The sequence below is a fragment of the Epargyreus clarus genome, unplaced genomic scaffold, assembly GCF_041222505.1.
Source record: "Epargyreus clarus isolate Ecla_fem2 unplaced genomic scaffold, WU_Ecla_fem_2.2 ptg000026l, whole genome shotgun sequence".
Classification (NCBI taxonomy): Eukaryota; Metazoa; Arthropoda; class Insecta; order Lepidoptera; family Hesperiidae; genus Epargyreus; species Epargyreus clarus.
The window spans coordinates 15,149,392-15,170,128 of record NW_027332233.1 but is presented as its reverse complement, the minus strand read 5'-3'; the positions used below and the strand labels follow the sequence as shown (position 1 = coordinate 15,170,128).

The 20,737-nt window shown below is 35.6% G+C and overlaps 1 protein-coding gene across 6 annotated transcripts in view; it reads right to left on the bottom strand.

Annotated features, from left to right (window-relative positions):
- Pax (paxillin) overlaps nt 1-20,737 on the bottom strand; it is a 63,569-nt gene that overhangs the window by 2,139 nt on the left and 40,693 nt on the right. For 5 of the 6 annotated variants that reach the window (XM_073087997.1, XM_073087996.1, XM_073087998.1 and 2 more), the window contains exons 2-8: nt 19,533-19,777; nt 14,507-14,747; nt 8,719-8,815; nt 4,965-5,172; nt 2,728-2,946; nt 2,380-2,553; nt 2,075-2,305 (exon numbers count right to left, since the gene is read on the bottom strand). In XM_073087997.1, coding sequence (XP_072944098.1) covers nt 2,075-2,305; nt 2,380-2,553; nt 2,728-2,946; nt 4,965-5,172; nt 8,719-8,815; nt 14,507-14,747; nt 19,533-19,777 — 1,415 coding nt within the window. Of the gene's footprint in view, nt 1-839; nt 1,871-2,074; nt 2,306-2,379; nt 2,554-2,727; nt 2,947-4,964; nt 5,173-8,718; nt 8,816-14,506; nt 14,748-19,532; nt 19,778-20,737 lie in introns of those variants that run through there. The other variant, XM_073087999.1, reaches the window with a different exon arrangement.

The following is a 20,737-nucleotide window of genomic DNA, read 5'->3' as shown; positions in this document are numbered from 1 at the left end:
AATGCAATATGCTTTATGTGCTATATTTTTGTAATATGATTCTAATTGAAAGTGAGATGTGTGAGAGTATGTTATTACTTCAAAAAATTAAAATTAATTTCTGCAATGTGAAGTTTTAAGATCATCTTGAAGTATTATAAATTATAAATACAAGATAAATCAGTGTCAATTTTCAATTTGTGTTAAGAGAAATAGAGATAGAGATCATGGTAATACGGAGAGATAGCATTGTATGTATAGATTGTACAGTTCAATACAATATAACCGTACCTGTAACTTATAAGTTACAAAATATGAATGTACATACTCATAATGGTCGAATGTAAATGTAATAAATAATAAGATTTGGGGTCAAGATATTAGTATACTTTTTATGTGTGTGTGTGTGTGTGTGTGTGTGTGTGTAGCATCGACACCGTAAGGAATCCTAATAGAGCTGTATGTTTCCATATATAAATATATCTTATAAGTAGGTCATCATATGTTATGGATTAATATGAAAAAAATAGTATTGAATTTCATATTGTTAACCTAAAAATAAATATAGTTATATTTAGATAAAGAAATCTTCCTACAATGCCTAATTGTTTACGAACTCTCGACGTTAATATATTAATCACAATGATTTAGTGATCTGTTAATTTTTTGCAACTACTGGCATTCCTCCAGAGAGCTATTTCCCGTTCACTCAAAACAATTATTAAATGTCACGAAAATTATACTTCATTGTGGAATTGGAAAACAGTGTCACTACATTATTCTTCGGATTTGCAAAGAAAAAGTGTTCTTCGTGAAGAAGACATTTATTGTCTAGAATGTATACTTTGCGTCAAAGCAAAGTTGTCTGATAGCTTTTTGTAGTGACAGGAAATGTACAATGCATTTTATTATGCTGAAATTTATTCTCGAAATTTGATATTTAGATTCTTCATTGTAACAGTATCGAGAGTAGTTAAAAATATGATTACGATAGCCGCGAAGTAGAGGCTACGTAAGGATTTATTTATGTATCCATTTTCACTGGCATCTTGTTTAAAGAGGCTTAAGATGTGATTAGAGGATTTTACAGAAATTGCAACACTGTGACCTCGAATATATCTGTATCAGCAACTAATCGGATTACCCCGAAAAAAATGAGTCAAGGATTTTGACAACAACGTCTCGGTACGTGCCCACAAAGTTATAAGAGGTGCATTGCGGCAAAAATAGCTTAAATCGGATGGGCCATAAACAATCCGGCCTGATTTAAAGGAGCCGGTGTGGCTGCGACGCCCCGTGACGTCACGGGCTATACTTAGCGCCGGGCGCGGACGGGAAACCCTATACGCCTAGCACTTGACCTCATTTACGATTCCATCGAGTTTTTCAGCACGTCCCCGTTCAGACGTAACAATGCTTTGATAAGAGTTCATTGCTACGGCGCACGCACCGACCTTGCCGCACGCACGTACGTACTCGTTTCATTATTGTGTTTTGTTTTTATTGTTTTTGTTTTTTTTTTGTTATTTTTTTATTTATTTTTGTTCTCTTTATTGTATAAATCTTATCATTACAATATCATTACAAAAATATATTACATAAATTTGATTCCCTATTTTAAGTACTCTAGGACTAGGAAGTTACGGTTCGTCTGCGCGACCGAGTAACATCTGTGTAGTGTTGTGTTTACAGTACATTCCATCGCAGGCGACCAAGCGGTCGCTTCTCGGCGAGCATAGCTGTAAAAGAAATATGGGGAGGGCATCCATTTTGGGGGGGACATTGTTGTGTACATCCTTTACTCCTCTTCGTCGACTCCGACGCATGTTGGGCATACCGGTTTCCCTTCCATGGCATAGAACGATTTGCCTTTGACGGGATTTTGACATTCCTGTTCGGATAGAAACATTTTGTTAAGGCAATTTCGTCGCTTAAACGTCCAAATTTTATATTTGAACTTTTAAGCTGTTTTTCATACTCAACCTGGCGTAAACGCTAATTTAGATTTTAGCAACTTGGTTGATACTACACCTGTCATCGATAATTTTGTCTGCTGTAATGAGATCGCGAGTGTCGTCCGACCTAGAATACTGACCTTGCACACGAAACAATCTGGGTGCCACTGGGTGTTTAGAGCAGAGATATAGTTTTCCATGATAGGCTTGTTGCAGCCACCGCACTTTGGCGCGAACATGTCGAAGTAATCCGCGCGGCAATACGGTTTGCCGTCCCTCTCATGGAAACCGTCCTCTCCGAACTGCTGCCCGCATTGGGCGCAAAAGAAGTGCTCCGTGTGCCAGGTCTTCTCCAGGGCTGTCACGCATTTCTGAAAAGAAACCGAGGTTTAGAATCCAGCGAGGAGGGCCAAGGTCATCTGCAAAACAAAATGATTTCACTAACATCGAGGATAGGTCCGTTACAGTAGGCGCATCTAGGCGAGAAAAGATTGTGATAATCCGGCTCGCAGTACGGTCTTCCATCGCGCTCGAAGAAGTTCCTCGTGCCCAGCTCCTGGTTGCAGTGGGCGCAGGTGAAGTGCTCCGGATGCCACGTGCGGCCCAGCGCCGTGATCACCTGCACCAGAAGAATTGTTCGAATATTCACTCGTAAAAACGATCGCACTTTAAATAGGAGTTTACGACTCGATTTCACAACAACATTCGCAAGACGTTTCATTCATTTCGAAACGCTCAGACGCTTCCGTTGGATGGAATTCCAGTCGCACTCCGTGGTAATCAGGATGTCCACCTGTCCCACGATGGGCTTCTCGCAGGCGTTGCAGCACCCCTTCTGGGGGGTTTGTACTCCTTGGCGGCTCATGTCTGCCCGGAGAGATCCGAGCATATGTTCAAGAGAGGCGGACTCCGGCTGGCGCGGGTTGCTGCGGTAGTGCTCCTGCCACGCGCGCTTCTCGCGGTACACGTGAGTCCCGGAATCACCGCCTGGTGCTACGCCTGCTCCGCTCACCTGCCGATTCAGAAAAATCTAGTTAAATCCTGGTTTCCATTCTGCTGTCGACCGCTTTCGATTAAATCGAAAGGGTTGTCGCTACAGCAGAATGAAAACCAAATAAAAATTGGATTGTTTTCCTTTCGATCATCGCTTACACTCGAGATCGGCTATGTCTCGAGTGTAAGTTGCAGATCGCGAAGTGTGCGTCGGCAACGTACGGAAGGTAACCGGCCGGTCGCAGAGTACTGGAGTGAATGCGGCTCGCGTGAAATGTTTGACTATGTACTCTAATATTACAAGCTCGCGGCCCCACTACGCCTGTGATGTAACGCCCGGGACTATCTTTAGCTGCGAGCTTTTCAACAGGCGGGAAAGAGACGACGGGAACGCTGGAGTGACGCCTGTTGGCGCGGCTGGAAATAGCCGTGGACCAAGAAAGGAGACTTGTAAATATTATAATAAACGGAAAAACGAAGTTCGCTGTAGTGCAGTGTGCCGAGGTGGCCGTGACAGCCGCCGCCCGATATTAGGCCTTACAGTGGCGGTGACTCAACCGATTGTTTATGTTGCCACGAAATCAGATCGAGAGAAACGTAATGAATATTTTGGGCACTTAAACGATAAAATGTATTGTTTATTAAGTAAATAGTCGGATTATGAATGAAATTTTGAACACAGCCCCACGAGAGGAGTACTGTACGTAAACGCACACATGCAATACTCGTACATGCAACTACACATAACGATGCTTATAATTTTTTGGCAACCGACATGCTGTCCCATTTTATAATTACAACGGCAAAGATATTAAACGAAATTGTATGTAAAATAGAGATACTTTCATACATACATACGTACCTACAACAATATTTTTAAATTTATATAAAAGCATAAAAATTAAACAGTGAATTTATTCTTCAAACTAATATGCAGTATGACACATATTATTATTGACCAATGTTGTAATAGGTACTGCCTTGATAATGACCATGACCTACATTTTGTAACGAGCTGGGACGCATGGCCCTGAAGTTGAGCTTTACAACCATCCAGATCATTAATTAACCTAATCCATATATATGGTTACTGTTAGTATAACTGACCTACCAAGAAATCAAGTTGAGGTTGTGCAGAGAAACATCTAAATGTAAGTTTTATCTTAAAGTGTGTTTTGTATAAGCAAAAAACGGTACCAGAAACGGATACAGAGTGAGACTATGGGGCTCAAGTCGTCCCAAAAATTAAAATGTACTAAGTCCGTTGGTAACATGAAAGGGGCGGCAAAATTTTTGAAATAGGAGGCTCTAAGCCCCTTCCTCCAAACCAAATTATGTATCTGTCCATCCATCATCTTTTCCCTTTAGTGCTGAGTTTTGACTTATTTCTGAGATTGCTTGTTTATTCCTATTTTTAGGAAGACCTTTTTTGTCATCAAGGTTTTAGGCTGGGTTAAGTCAAGACCAAAATTAACAAGGACACTTTTATGTGGTACAATTATGTAAATATTACACGGCAAAAATGAACAAGTGGGATGTGTATAATTTTTTTAGTCTGTCAAATGTTATTTATTGATTTCAACGTTAATAAGATGTTTTGACTTATCCGATCAAGATGATTAATAATTGTTGCATTACTAAACGATCTCATATTTCACATCTACAAAAATATATTTTCTTCACTTTTCTTTTTTTCTCTACCACTGATTTTTTAAAACAAATTCTGGATCATTACGATTATGTATAATTGTAGCTAAGATTGGAATCACTCTACAAAATTGTTGCGTACCCAAAAATATATGTAATAATACAAAAAAATATGAGTTGGTCGGATGCCGTCCCTAACAAAGCTCCTTACCTATTTATATACATAAATTTTGTAAATTTCTTACGATGTCGATTAAAGTGATTCGTATTTATCAATTAATTATTTCTAAGTTGTTAGCAGCGATTTGGATTCAAAATCGTAATACTAGCCTAGGAGGCCACAATTTAGATCACTTTGCCACTGTGTTCGAAGAAAATGCAATAACTGACCTTAAAGTCAGAGAGCGAGGCCATCAGGTCATCCAGTTCCTTAGTAGCACTGGAGGCGTGGTGGTGGTGGCGGACGGCGGTGGTGGGCGGCTGCGGCTGCGCCTGCGCCGGCTCCACCACCGTCTCCTGCACCGTCACCGTCACCTGCTTCGTGCCCGGCCGCGGCAACGTGCCCGACGACGGCGGCACGGGCGATGTTGATGCCCGCCTGTTGACAAAACATTTAATGTCAATTTTCAATTTAAATAAAGATTTAAATAAGGATAAAACATATCCTTATTTAAATCTTGTTTATGTATTTAACACCTGCCGCGAATTTTCTAATTTCAACCAGGGTTGACTGATGGAGAATGCTATCAGGCTTCAGTTTGCCCTGTTGTATCCTAACATTGTGTTTGTGCAATAAATAAATGAAAAAATAAACTTTATCTTTAATCTTTCATATGTATCGAATTTAATAATGTTTTTAAAAGACTTATTTTGACAAGAATACTTGGGAAGGTAAGACGTTTTAAAAGATGCTTTCTCCCTCCATTAAGCATGACTCTTTTCATGTATTCGACATTCGTACATTGACATTACCTACTTCAGACATTAATAAAATAATGTACAAGAATCAAGATACTTAAAGTACACCTACTCACAAGTTGCAACGAATTTATTTTAATCTTAAATTGTATCACCTCACATTAACAGCGGTTACATATAGACTCTTAACGACGACATTAACCTGGCGATGGTTTTTTTAACAACAATACAGACTAAATTAGCTATCTAATACGTCAATTTGGCACGGCCGAGAGCGCTGCATATGCACACATACGAATTACGTACGTGACGAATGAACGGACTCTATGCAATTAGTTTTCATAATTAGTACACGTCAGGTTTCTACATTATATTCATTAATTCATGATACTAATGTGCGACGATAGTTCGTTATTTTACAGCGATTCTAAGTAAAACTTTTGATGCGAGGCGGCTCTTTGGGTGCGAAATAATAAAACACTATACAGAAAAAAAATCTAATTTGTATCACAAGTATAGCTTATGTGGCATAAACCAAACCGGAACTGGTTTAGCAATCTATGTCAGAGATACTAAGATTATGTTTAATAATGATTAACAAAGAAGATGTTTAATAATGATTTAAACTTGTATGACGTTAAGTGAAAAAGGGATAGATCAAAGAAAGGTAACATTACGATAGTGTCAATATTAAACATTACAACAAAAGGCAATAAGAAAACACAGACTGATCCTGTATGATAACAGCGCTGAAATTAGCGATGCGCAAAAGTCTACTAAGAATACCAAGAATAATAATGGCGTATCTTGTCCAAGAAAGACAGGTGGATGTAACATTTAGTTATCCACTTCCAACCTAGGCCATAAATACGAAGATACACAATAATTACACAGAGAAAACTACTGGATCTGTCTTGCCAAGAACAATTATACAATACTAGTTATTCAAAATGTTACAAAGGCGCGTGTATGCTTAAAAATAAATGAGATTTATATTTAGTAAAGTATGTGTGAATAGTACGTACGTATGTACCTATTGTCTGTTCTATAACCCTGAATACTAATATTTTTCGTAGGCATAGAAACGAAACACGAAACTTTGCCGGAGAAGCATGTGTTGATGTGTTTATAAAGGTGCTCAAGAAAGGTCCACAAATACGAAAAAAAAAATGTTAGCATAATTGTTTTGATTAAAATGATTTTTGAAATTAATTTATACTACATCACATTGTATGCTTTTAAACTCTGTACGTGAGTCTCTCTCTCTCTCAATCTGACATTTGTATTTTGGCAACGAATTTCCAATCCATTTTGATTTCGCTAATGATGTTTTACAGAGTAATCACTTATTATGAAATTACTTAACTTTTGGAGAATTTAAATTGTACGGACAAAATTGTAAATACATTAAAGTTATTAAACCTGTTTTCTCATATAGTATAACGCTCAGTAGTTAATTGTTTTTGACTGATACTTGGAAGATTTAAGATACACATTTACGATGGTATGATATTTACGACAATGTTGCTGTCTTTTCGTTTAATATTTTGTCGGAACTTGGACATTATTCAGATTCTGTGAATTACAATTATTTGGCGTTAATTTGGTTTTAAGAGACCAAATACAATGTTTAAAGTTTATTTTAGTTGGATTACTTTTTCGAATTTCAATCTTACATTATCCTATTAATTATTTTATTTTGTTCCGAGACATTACCACAGAGCAATGAGTACTAAATATGTAATGTTAACACTAATATTGCTAACATCCTGTTGAACAAAGATTTTTAAAATTATACTCTACTAAATTTAATATTATTTTCTAGTCTGTTGTGTTTTCAGTTGTTTGCAGTGAAACTATAAATTTATGTGGACCGACATAGGTATTTGTTTTATTACTTAGTGTCGAATTTAGATTGTAACGGAAGTCATTAATCATTGCTAAGTTCAATCATCGATTCGCTAAGCTCTCGAGATTTACGGCTTGGCATCCTTTCATAATAATAGAAAGACATGACGCCGGTATGTGCTAAACAATTCCGACTATCTCTTGACTTGTACAAACTCTATTCTTGTTGCCATAGAAAATCTGTGCATAACAGGCATTTTTAATAATAAACTAAACAGACAAATCTCCTTAGTTAGTTTGTTGTTTTGTTATTAAAATTCGCTACAATTTTGTGATTTAAGGCCATGCTTTCTTTTAAGCTGTTGGCATCAGACAGTTCCTGAACATGCTTTTTTTGTCATACATCATGTTGGCCATAAACTGATCATCAACACGCGCGACCTTAGTGATCTACAACTTGGCACCAGGCAACATACCGCCATTTTCTCTCATACCACCAAGAAGTCATTGTTTCTCATAAACTTTAATTCGTATAACTCTAATTCTGCAGTCATCTTTATGTTTGTCAGTTTGATGTATCTTGTTTTTTAATTTATTTATATTTTTCTTTCCTGAATCTCTCTCTGTCATTTCTTTAGATTCTGAAACTTGTCGTCTCAATGTCCAAATTGCTATTCTATCTACAAATGGACAAAAACGACGCGACATTGAGCTTCCTTTATATTTAAACGACCGCTTTATAAGACAGTTTTAGTAGCAAATTAGGCTGTACGTAAGACATTGCGCTGTAAAAACATAGAATTCAAGTTCAGGACCGTCTCATAGCGTCGCGGCACGTGGTAATAGTGTCAGTAGGCGATTATTACAACAAAACCGATGTAAGCGTGACGTAGCCGCCTATTCCGGGCGCGGTGCGAAAATACGCGTCCGTTTCACACGACCCGCACGCAGTCGCTGAGCGCACACGCGCCAAAATATCTTTATTGACTAGTGGCCCATTATTTGTGAAAGGTTACAAAATTACTGAATAGCGGCCAGTTAAATTGATATATCAAGATATAGGATAAGGAAAGTATTGGTCACTGACGTAGACAAGACATAGTCATCATTTCCTGAAGACTAAAGAAAAAAGAAACAGTTCATGTCTGTATTATAATTCTCTTGATAATATAAAATTGCCAATATAAGTATCGAAGTAATGATAATCAACTAAACCTATATTATGGTTCATTTTATGTTCAACTCATATGTAATACTGCACTTTAACGTTCATACTGAACGTCATAACTGAAGTGAAAGGAGATATGATGATGATAATAACATCAACCCATAAGAGTAAAATAAATAAACCTGGATTAAAATTATCATAACAACTCACCCATTAGGTACGTCGGTGCTGAGTTGGTCGAGCAGGGAGTCCACGGTGGGTCTGGTGGAGGCTGGGCTCGTGGCACCGTTGGTGCGTGAATAACCATCTATAACAAACATAACATACACCGTAGAAACACGAGCACAAAAAATAAATGGAGAAGAAGGATAAAGGATGCTCCATATCTAATCCAGGTGTAGTACTAAACCCATTTCCAGCAGCAAGATTTAAAAAAGAATACTATTGGCTGACTGCCAATAAAATTGAAGTAATAGGTGATGGTGGTGATGGACACACTACGTGGTTCGATTGCGGTGACACTGCTGACGCACCTTTTTAAATTTTTGAAACACGATATTAAAAGTTTCGATAGGTATTAATTTTTATTGTAGTTCTGTTAGTGTGATCAAATTTGGAAAAGGATGAACCGGGATGGCGCAACATAAGTACGATGTATCGTTTTATAAAAAAATGTCATGAATTACTGCCATAAAATTAATTTAGCGTGAGTGGCGGCCGTACGATATTATACCTTGCTGATATTAAATAGATTAGTATTATTTCTAAATTTGCGACTAACATACAAGACACATTGCTGGAAATATATTATTTGGCTGTAATTTACTTTCAACGTTTGAAATACATGATCATGTTTCAGCTTTCATCGGTAACAAATGTATTTACAAATTTTGAGATGCCGTCGTCGACGTTTAACAAATTTGAACATAAAAGCGAAATGCAACTGCGCAAATGCGCTAATGACAGTAATGATAAATATCCTACAAAGATTTGAGAAACGCCTTTGTGTAAGTAACTCTTAGTGCCAATTACAAACAATCAAAGAAATCTAAAAAAACCTAAAATACAGACAATCGAATTCAACAACGGTATCTATAATAATTTACAGTATGATAATTTTATTCAAAAGTAAGTTTCTCAATATTTCTACTCCTAAGAATTTAAAGATGAAGTTAGAGCGACTCATATGAATGTGGTGTAAGTCTGGCCGTTCTCGTTTTTGCCAAACATAGCAATAACGTAGCAAGTCTTCCGGGGTAGCATCATTGGGCCTTGAGATCGGCCATAAACAAAACATATAAAGGGCCAAAGATATGACCAAAACAATATACAAGTACAACTAGATAAACCCATCAAGCGGACTGTTTGCTCGTTTGACACTTTAATTGAATAAAAAATGTGATGTCAGTATTTGTTGGTTTTTTTTATATGTAGAGTATAATACGAGAAGATATTAGCGGACAGGTGGGTAGGGAAGGACATGGCACCAATGCCAAGAGCAAGTAGGGGCCGCGCCGTAAACACGTGCTTCCGTGCTTTTTGGACATCGCGATGACAGATTGTACAAAGCGAAGGTTGTGTGCATCATTTGAACTGTATATGAGTTTTTTCTATACACGTTTGTTATTTTTATATATTTTATCTTTAATGTGCAGAAAGTCAACGACAGACATCACATGCATGTTTTTCAGAATCATCAACAATATTAGGTCTTTGATCTATACGATCGATGCAACTCTTTATAACTCTATAATTACTCAATTATTTTAAACAAAAAAACATACACATTATCTAAAAGGAATGTGCCGTAGCTTTTCTAAGCAGATAGTATAATTAAATATAGAGACATAACGATAACCTAAAAAGAAGCAGATTCAATTGAAGACAATTGTAATAAATTGACGTAAGTACGGTGCCTTCATTACTCTAGTCTTCCACATATTACAAGTATTTCCATAAAACCATTAGCACGATGTGGCACTTGGATTAGTTTTAGACCTTGTCATCTTCCTGATATGATGACGCAATTCGCTGTGAAAATATCTCGATGAAATATTAAAAATCTTATGTGTCCTGTTAATGTGTCGGTTGGGCAACACCTATAGCGAATGTTGTCTTTGGCAAGGCCATTGCTTCCCTTCCAGACTACCAGAAATAGATCACCGTGATCACCGTTCGAATGGGATCCGCTTCGGATTGTTTAATTCTCGTATTAGTCTTTGCTTTGAAGTGTTTTATACCCCACTTTACATTGTACAGTGACTGATGCATGCGACTATTTATCTCTATCGGGTTTGTTTTTGTAAACTCTTAAATCTAATTTAATTTCCCTGCCAATATTACTTTGCAATTTTCCCTGCCAATACTATGAAGAAATAAACAAAAGAAAGATTCTTTTGTTTATTTCTTCATATTTATTTTAATCTCTGGTCAGTGGTCACTTAATGCCTTAACGTTTCATTCATGTTCTTTAAATTACTTTTGTGACAAAACATTATTTTCTTATTACATCGATTCAAAAAACATTGTGATTCTTAAATTATTTAAAAAAATAATTAACGTAATACAAAACGTTCGGCAGCATAAAGGAAGTATTTCTCCCAAACAATTAATAGTTGAACCCGTTAAAATTGACTTAGTTGGCGCACAAAAATATTCTTCACTTAATTTAAATATATCTAATTCGCCAATAAACACGTCAGCAACGTTAGAAAAACCATTTAAAATCCCTGGACCTATATCAAGCGCTTCGTATTTTGGTCCACAAATCATGCGATATGGGCTCTCTAACGGCTTCTGGCATCGTGGTGACATTAAAATTTAGACATTCGACTTCAACTAGTGAACGGATCGAAGCTCATAATTAAATATTTCATGGCTAATCTACAATAAATGGATCATACAGTTGAAATTTATAATTCGTGTTATTCGACTCACAGTTAATTATTATTTTTTTAGAAAATAAGATTATCGCTTTCGGAAATATAAACCACGTAAAAGAGAAAAGCGTTTTATTTTAAGTTTTTATTTAAAGTGTCTTTGGTTTTTATGAATACACGCCATGGATTAATAAGTATATTGCTTTTAAATACATCCGATACTATTATATAATTTAAATTTAAAGATTAAATTTCATCGTGTGTAAAACAAATAAATATCGAGGAATGAAAGCGAAAACTGCATAAATTCAGCGTGAATGTTTGCACAAACAAACAGTTCGAGTTTAGCAACCCACTAATGTATTTGCATTGCGAAAGGCTTAAAATAGTCCTTGTGGTTTTAAGTTTACGTTATAACCCTTAATAATTTGATACTAGAGTTTAACGTTTACTATGTAAGTAGACTTAACAATATTTTAACCTTAATATCAAAAATAAATGTAATTATCTATGAAATCATCAAACGTATAGTCGTCACAATTTAAGAGGTCCATTTTGACACATGCCATCGCTACGGCACTAAGCAATAAGCATGTGATATACAAATCGATAACCAAAGAAACCGATTTTTACGACAAATCGATAACAACTCCATATCGCATTGTATAGAATACTTAATATTTTGTTAACAGAATATTTATTTAATATATTTCTAAATCATCTAAAGATTTAATAAAAAGGAGAAAAGAAAATAAATTATTTCGTAACTTAAAGATTTAATCATTTTTAGAAGATTAAATAAAGCATCGCTCCTGCTATCGTATGTATTTTTTTTATTTTATCATTCACTAAGGAACAAAGTCTCGATTATTATATTGTTGTTATGATGAAAAAGAAACATATAATTAATGATTGGTAATTCTAAGTTTCGATTATTTAAAAGTTAATCGAATATGGTTTCTTCCGAATGGTTTGAAGCCCCAAGCTGTAGCTGCATATGCGTAAAGGCGCAAAGGCGTAAACCCAAATTACCCGACTGATATAACATTGCAACGACGCCCTATGATAATTTATAAATTTTATTAATTAGTCTTGTTTGCAAATTATTGCGTTATTGTATATTTAGAAGTATATGACTGTCCAATTACGTGTTGTACGTTCACGGAAAGTTAGATCAAAACTTTAATGACATTAGGATGGCATGTGTCAAAATGGCCCTATTAAATCGTGACGACTATAGATTAAATAGTATTTAAAGATATGTATCGATTCGATCATAAAAAGCAAATTCGAGATGAACTCCATAAAGTATTGCAGTTTGAGCACTATTGTGAAATTAGTGAATTTATGAAATAGAAAGCAATATATAGGTTTATCAACAGGCTCATAGATAAGATAACATCAAATACTTATTTCCATGAACTGATACTGTTAAAAGGTAAAAAAACACACACAGCATATATTATAATAATCCTGTTATTACATCGACCATATCAATGTGCAACTAACAAAATCGTAAAATATGTATTCGATTTTATTTATACATCAAAGACTTAGTTTTCCTGCCATAAAACTACAAAACTGGGCGAGTGTTAGAGATAGTTATTTTGTGGAATTGTAAACTCCATCCTATTACACTTAATAAAATATGTTATGTGGTCTTAAAATTTGTATTCAAGGCTATTTTTTTCATGAACATTATTTAACGTCAAACATATTCAACAATATAGAAATATCACTTAGAAGACTCAGGTTTAGTTACAGAGTTCCGTAAACAGATCAGCAAGTAACTCTCGGGAGTGCAGCTGAATTTTATTCCCACAAAATCATCACTAGCATTAGTAAGAGAACCGTGGCGAACTGGCGAATGAATGAAATGTAACATGCTCAGTGAACCTAATTCAGTATTGACGCGACCCAAATAACCGCTCAAACCGTCTGCAGTTAGAAATGGAGCAGACGTAATGTAATTTGTGTAATGATATTAATTAATCTAGTCATTGAGATATCGCCGATACACGTATTTAAGTGGTGCATCTACGATCTACTTCTACTGGGATGTATGATGGTCAAACAATTCATGCATCTAATCGAATGAGCAATATAGAACTAAAATCCAAGAGTTGCTTATTGACTCTACTTCTAAGTGATGCTTGTCTATGGCATTTATTTATTTGTCTATTTAGTCTTGTTCTAAATCAAGTCATAAAAAATGGGCTTATATTTCCAGGCTTTATGAAGAAAGGTCTGGTCTTCTTCCTTGGGGAAAGAATATATGATACGCCCTTGGGGACGTTGGACTGGAACCCTATAAAAATGGTTGTATTTTATGAGGAATATCTCGTTGTACAGGTTTTTTCTTATTGCACGAGGCCTGACTTCTAAGGCATAATTGAGGCAACTAGGAACTTCATATAAACAATCACATTGGCAATCGCAGTTTATAGTCGTCAGCTGCATTCGCTAGCCACATCAAACCAACAATAGACAAATGTCCGTACGTCAACATGGTTGGCAAATAATAAATCGATACTATATTTTCCGGTTTGAAAATCGAAGGTCAAACTAAGTATGTGGCTGATAGCCAGACGATGCTTGACGATCGATAAACTGTCTTCGACATGAATTGATTGGTGACAATAAAGATAATGATGGTGTATTTATAGAAAATACATATAGTTCATAACAATCAACGGCAACAAACAATTTCATGCACTGTGTCGAAAGACAGATGTCGAGCCACAAATCGTCAAAATTTCTATTCAGGGTATACATAATGCATGCAAAATACGGCAGCTTCACTCAGTGATCTTATTTCCTCACGGATTGAGGATACCAAATGTTTAGGAATAATCTTTTTTCTGTGTAATTATTCGAAATATGTGTAGCAAGCTGAATGTATTAATAAATATCCTCGTAATTAACCAATTCTGCTACCGCTTCGAAAAGTAAGAAAATCCTTTCGAAGCGGTAGTAGATTTTTAACGTGAATTTAAATTTGTAAATTAGTAACAGAAAACAGTTTTAAATTATTTTATTCCTTGTAATTCCGTTTAATTTATTCCTTGTAAAAGTAGTAACTTCTAATCATAATTGATCTATGACAGTACACTACTCACCATTTCTTTCACTGTACGTGTTCTTCTCAACATAGTTCCCGTAGCGGGCGTTGCTCAGGTCATCCAACAAGGTGTCCAGCTCAGACAGGTTTCCGCGCCCGCCCGTCGTCCTCCCGTAGCCCGTGGTCTGGCCAACATGACTCGTGTAGCCCGGCGAGTGGCTACCGTAGCTGGACGATGTGTTTGTGTACTTCGATGGAACCACCTTCTCGTGGACGCTTGTTGTGTTTTGATACGTGGGCTGTAGACAACGAAAGAGAATAAGTTAATTTATTTTTCAGAATTATGTTTTAAAATCTTTAACATAGCTACGGTGGTACCAACATCACAACTTTTACTGTCTTGTAGAATCAGTGTTGAGTTACTGTGTTCTGATGTGAAAAATGGTCAAAAGGGGACCTGCCCCTTCGTTGAAGCGAAAAAATATTTCAACTTATAACGAAGGTATTTAAATTAAGTTAAAGATGACCCTGAACGAAGTGGCTTCATATCAGAGTCATATTATTGTCATCGGATAAGAATTTTTCAAATTGTGGTAAATTAGGCACTTAAAAGTATCTAAGTATGATCGTCATCCTTTAATTACCATTCAATTAATCACGATTATGGTCACGATCGATTTTAAATATACCATCTTTCCTTTAATGATGATTAGATTCCAGTCTTGAAAATGACGAATATGGTGCATCCATAGCTGTTGCACTCAATGTTAATCTATGTGTGGTGTTGCATATCAACGATCTACATAGCTCATAATACAAACATTTGTAATTATGAAACTAATAATGTAGTCTAGCTTTAGTTTTACTTTAGTCTTTCTTGATCACAGAGTTAATATTGATGATATTATAGTTTTATTTTTAATATAATATAGGAGTAGTGTAGGACGAGCATCCAGTCCACCTGATGGTAGGAGGCTACTGCCGCCCATGGACATCTGTAATCACTCCCAGGTAGGATTAGATATTCCTACCTGAGGTCGGCCACAGATGCGCCGCTACCCCTGAGGACTAACCGACACAAAGGAAGCTAAGTGTTAATTTTTGGAACACCTTCAGCTGTGTTCTTCGAAAAAGATATCGAGAAATAGGGCATTAAAAGGACATTAAAAGAGCCGCAGTTACTATCGACAAGCATAATAATACACGTAGTTGATTCTAACTGGATGGAGGTTACGGGAAAACACACTGGGCCCAGTTGGCTCCGGTCCCACGTAAATAAAACAGCGCAGTCGTATACGTATGTAGTTCAAGTGGCTTTGGAGTTTACATGAGTTTTAGTATTAATCATATATGAAATACGATCTAATGCATACATCTAACAGATACATACTAGTTTGTAGAGTTTAATGAGGGATTGGCACGAACTATGTTTACCAATTATAATAAAATGGTCCATCTGTGATTTTAAAATAATGGACTTGATACTTGACTCTTATGCTTATGAGCTATATATATGCTGTACATAATCGCAAACAATCGTTTTTCTATAAATATGGGGTATGGGGTTATTTTCGTAAGTATGGGGCTATTTCAGAAAATACTGGACAAGTTCAATAGGTCCCAATGAAAACATTTTCAAAGAGTTAAGTACCTTTTGCCTAAAAAATATGAATAGCTGCTTATTTATCAGACTTTTTAATACAAAATTGATAGGATATAATCTATTGATTCCTTCCAAGCTTAAAAGCACGAGGATATTAAAAATCAATTAAAAAAGTCCTAAATAATTAAATTAAAAAAAAATACTATGAGAAATGTATAAAATTTTTTTGAGAACAAAACCAACTTCACTAAAACAGTAACACCACATTAAATGTGGTGTCTAGCGACATCTAGTTGCCCAGACGTTATTAGTTGGATAGTTTCCAAGCCGCAAAGTGTTTCATCCTACCGTTCTGCATCCAAATGTTCATCAGTAAAACTAGATGGCGTTGTCCTAAATAGATCTAAGATATCTTTCAACTAAATTTGATCCATGTAAATATTTAAAAAGCATTATAAAACGAGGTTCAATGATATCTTATAAAAAAAATATCGTTAAAATGTGTTAAATCACATATTTGAAGTCGGCATTAGCTAATTCTCTTACAGTTTTACACTAAAGATAAATGTTGTCCGAAGAACGTAACGTTATATGAAGAATTGAATTATATTTAATCTTTTCTAGCTAGGTGTGAATCAAAATAAAATGTAATATAAGGAATCGTATTGATAAATAGTGTAATTCCCAGAAACAATATTTAACACTTAAAGTGCAGATTATTCATTAAGAAGCTAACTTGATTTAAATCATAGGTTTAATAATTACCTACTTGAGAAGTGTATGTTTACTACTATGTGACATAACTGTAAAATAATGTATAATTTAATTATATACATCAGTATGACATCAGACAGCTCCTGCGCTACTGGTGCAAAGCGCATACAAACGTTCCTTAAGCTTGGAGATTAGAATATGGTTAAATTGTGAGAATAAGATTGTGCAATACATTCATTTACAAATCGACCTTATATGACATGATAAGAAGACTAGTTAACCTTTAAGATTATTTACTTAACTAAGTTGTTCTACATAAAATATGGATTATGTCCGTGTGTAATTTATTGTTTGATTTTTTTACACTTACGCGAAAAGGCATTCTGACATATGATGAAGATTAGCCAGCTAGCTTCCGGACATTGCCATGAATGCATCGCCGGATATCACGAAAAATCTTTTTACCACGCTTTTATTAGCTTGGGTTGTATGTATGTAACGGAATCTTTTAAATAGTTTTTTTACCCACTTTGAACGGTCCGATTAATTTAAAATTTTAAACGATTATCAAGAACCAATGACAATACACGATTTTAATAATTGTATCCCATTCTCCTCGTCAGGATCGTCAGGAATCAGGATTAACGATTTTCCTTGTGCAATTTTAGCGTGGTTTTTAGTTTTTAGACTATAATTATTTACATTTCGTTTCAAAAGGCTCATTTCATAGCGCTCACGGAATACCTAGCGAGGAAGTTAATTTCAAAACCTGCGCAATGCACACTTGCGGCAAAAAATAATATTTTTATGTACTGTTGTATTGAACTGTTATTGTTATATTATGGTTGCGACTGGATGTTATACTCCTTTTTTAGTCTCGTTTACTATTATGGTTTATGTTACATAATTATAGACTATTGGATTACTTTTACGTTAATGTAATGGTATGTAGACGGGATTTCGTATACCCAGATAAGTCATTATCACTCCATTACCGTTTCACTAATCAACACAGACTGTAGCCGCCATCAATCTGGAAAAGTACTACTTTACTTTTGTTTAATTTTCAAGTTTTCCTTCATTGTTAAAACAGATTATCATTATTTTCAGTAATGACATCTAAAACGAAAAAATTGTGCAATGGATTTAAATAACAGATCTTTAGTGAAGGTAGAGATATTCCCGCAGCGCTATGATATAGAGGCTCTTCAAAAAAGATGCAAAAAAAACTCTCCTTCAAAGCCGGCGGTGCATTGGCGACTCCTCTGGTGTTGTAACTGTCTAGAGGCGACGTTGACTTTTTCCACCAGAGATAGTACGTCTTTATCGTTAGGTTGAATTATAAATAAATATTGACTTTACGCAAGGTGTACTTAGTTTAACATTGAGATATTTCGCTTATTGCTTTTAACATACGTTTTTCAACAAGCTCTTCCGCGATGATCGTGGGCGGCGCGTCTGGACGGTAAATCAGTATCCGTGTAAATATTTTAAAATCGGACGTGATTGACCTTATGTTTCACTGCTCTTTTATCGGGAATATTTAACTTGGTTTTTTCGCGTTTGAGAGATTACTTTAAAATCACTTTATATCAAAGAAATAAACGCTTTCATTTGCAAAAAATATAACATAGGACTGTTGTATGTGATGAATTGTGGTGGAGGTAACAAACGAACCTGCAGCTTACTTGTGTTAAGTGGCCAAATGTTATTCATGGATATGTGTAGAAGTCTGCCTGGGATTGATTTGGTACATCAGCCGTTTAGTTTTCATTAACAGGCCTCATATTAAGGTTTCTCTATATCTTTATTAGGTTGCACATGCAAATATCATGATATAAAGACAAGTAGTGCCTGAATTGTTTCACAAGAATTCAGGCACTACTTCATGGATTTTTCGCGCCAAAAAAACGAAACACAAAACCACCTATTAAGCAAAAAACCCGTATTAAAATCGTACCAGTGGTTTTGGAGATAAATGCTAGGTTGTACAAACATCCTCTTACCCCAAACGCATATACCGTCTCCATTCCGTCGTGAGTAAAAATACGAACATAAACGTCGCGACGATTAACAAATACTCACTATTAACATTATCGTCGATGACTAATTAACTTCAAGGAAACTGAATTCATCATAATAATAATATCGCCTTGCTCTGTCAATATTTACATTACACGATCGACTTGTTTACCGCCAACTGTGGATGTAGACTATCAAATGCAGTAAATGGAACTGTTTGAGAAACACATCAAATATTACATAACATATTGTATTATATTTAAGGGCATTTCGTTCATTTATACTTGTTTTAATTATAAATAGAAGTAAAAAGTGGTCTGTTGCTATGCAGTTTGTAAAGTAATTATAGGGACTGATTTGGTGTTCTGGATGTACAATACTGGATGTGGCAATTCTATTCCTTTTAGTCAATACCGGCTTGGTTTAATCAAGGCGGTATTTTACCAAATATTGCTGGAACAAACTGATAAACCTTGACCTTAGTCATCGAAATCACGCGAACAACGAGTCATCTAAAATCGAAGTTTATTTTTTGTGTATTAGGTAAAATCCTTAGTAAAAAATTAAATAATTTTAATCATACACAACTCATACACAACTGTATTTGTGAGTACCTACTGTTAATACTGTACATTTCTAAAATGAACTATTGTTTCCTTAACCACCTTGGTAAATACCGTTATAGCGACTCTAATATGTTACATATGTCACATACTATGTACAAAAACACAGTAAATTGACTTACAGAAGCTGGCTTTGTGTACTCCGATCCGATGTTCCGTGATCCGTTGATAGATCCGTATCCGGTGGACGTGGGGGAGCTGAGGCTGCCGCCGGGGGAGCTGAGCCTGCCTGGAGAGCCACCTCTGCCGATTGGCGAAACTGTTCTGCCTGGAGAGCTGGTCCTGCCACCAGGAGAGCCGGTCCTTGCGCTGGGACTGCTGACGCGGCCGGGGTTTATCGAGTTCTGGAGGTCTGCGAGGAGGGCGTCTGAAATGAAAATACGATGTCTTTGAGTAAGCGATACATAACTTTTTAATTAATTTAAAGGACAATTCTGGCAATTGAGACTTCCTAGGAATACTTATTGGTCGTATAGAAATTGCAGGAAATATCAAGATCGTATGCATAAAGAAGACATCAATGAGGTATAACAAAACTGATATCATTACCATTATTACTACAATTTAATAAAACTATTTTTAAATGAGGTCAGCATAGGGATAAAGACATAGACACACACACGTAGTCGTAATTGTTATGATGTTTTCTTTTCTTTTTGATTGAAGAGACCGAAATCAAAAGATAACAGACCTAATAATTAAGTGGTTTGAATTTTACATGGAACACTTGACTTTTATTGACTTGAATTTTAGCTTTTATTTTACTTGGTCTTGTAATACAATATATTACAAGACCAAGTAAAATAAAAGCTAAAATAAGTATAGACTGGCTCGTTAAATGCATGATGTCATGTAGTAGAGCAAATCGAGGGTCTTTTAATTGGCGCCGATGGACAAACACAAATGTTGTCACAATTAACCATACCATACGTAGATACCATATCTATAAAGGAAAATCGTCAAACAATATGTGTTTTTAGTTTTTAGTTAGTTTAATACAGAATAACCTAAATCGTATTTACGCACATAATCGTTGCTACCATAATGATTTGAATTAATATTTGTTAGTGGAGAAATATTCGGATGATGTTAAGAGGTTTCGTTATATTTTGGATTCCTGTTTCGGCAGTTTGGACCGTAAACACGACATTGGCAAAGTTTCTTGCCGTCCTTGTCGTCACTTATACCAAAAACTAGTTTTTTGGGGAGAGTTCAACGATCTTCGGAATCCAGTTGCGAGGAAAAGAATACGATTATCTTGTGCAGTAATATTATTACAGCACGAAGATACTGTGTAGGATAATCTTTGGTCTTGTTATCGGTCAAT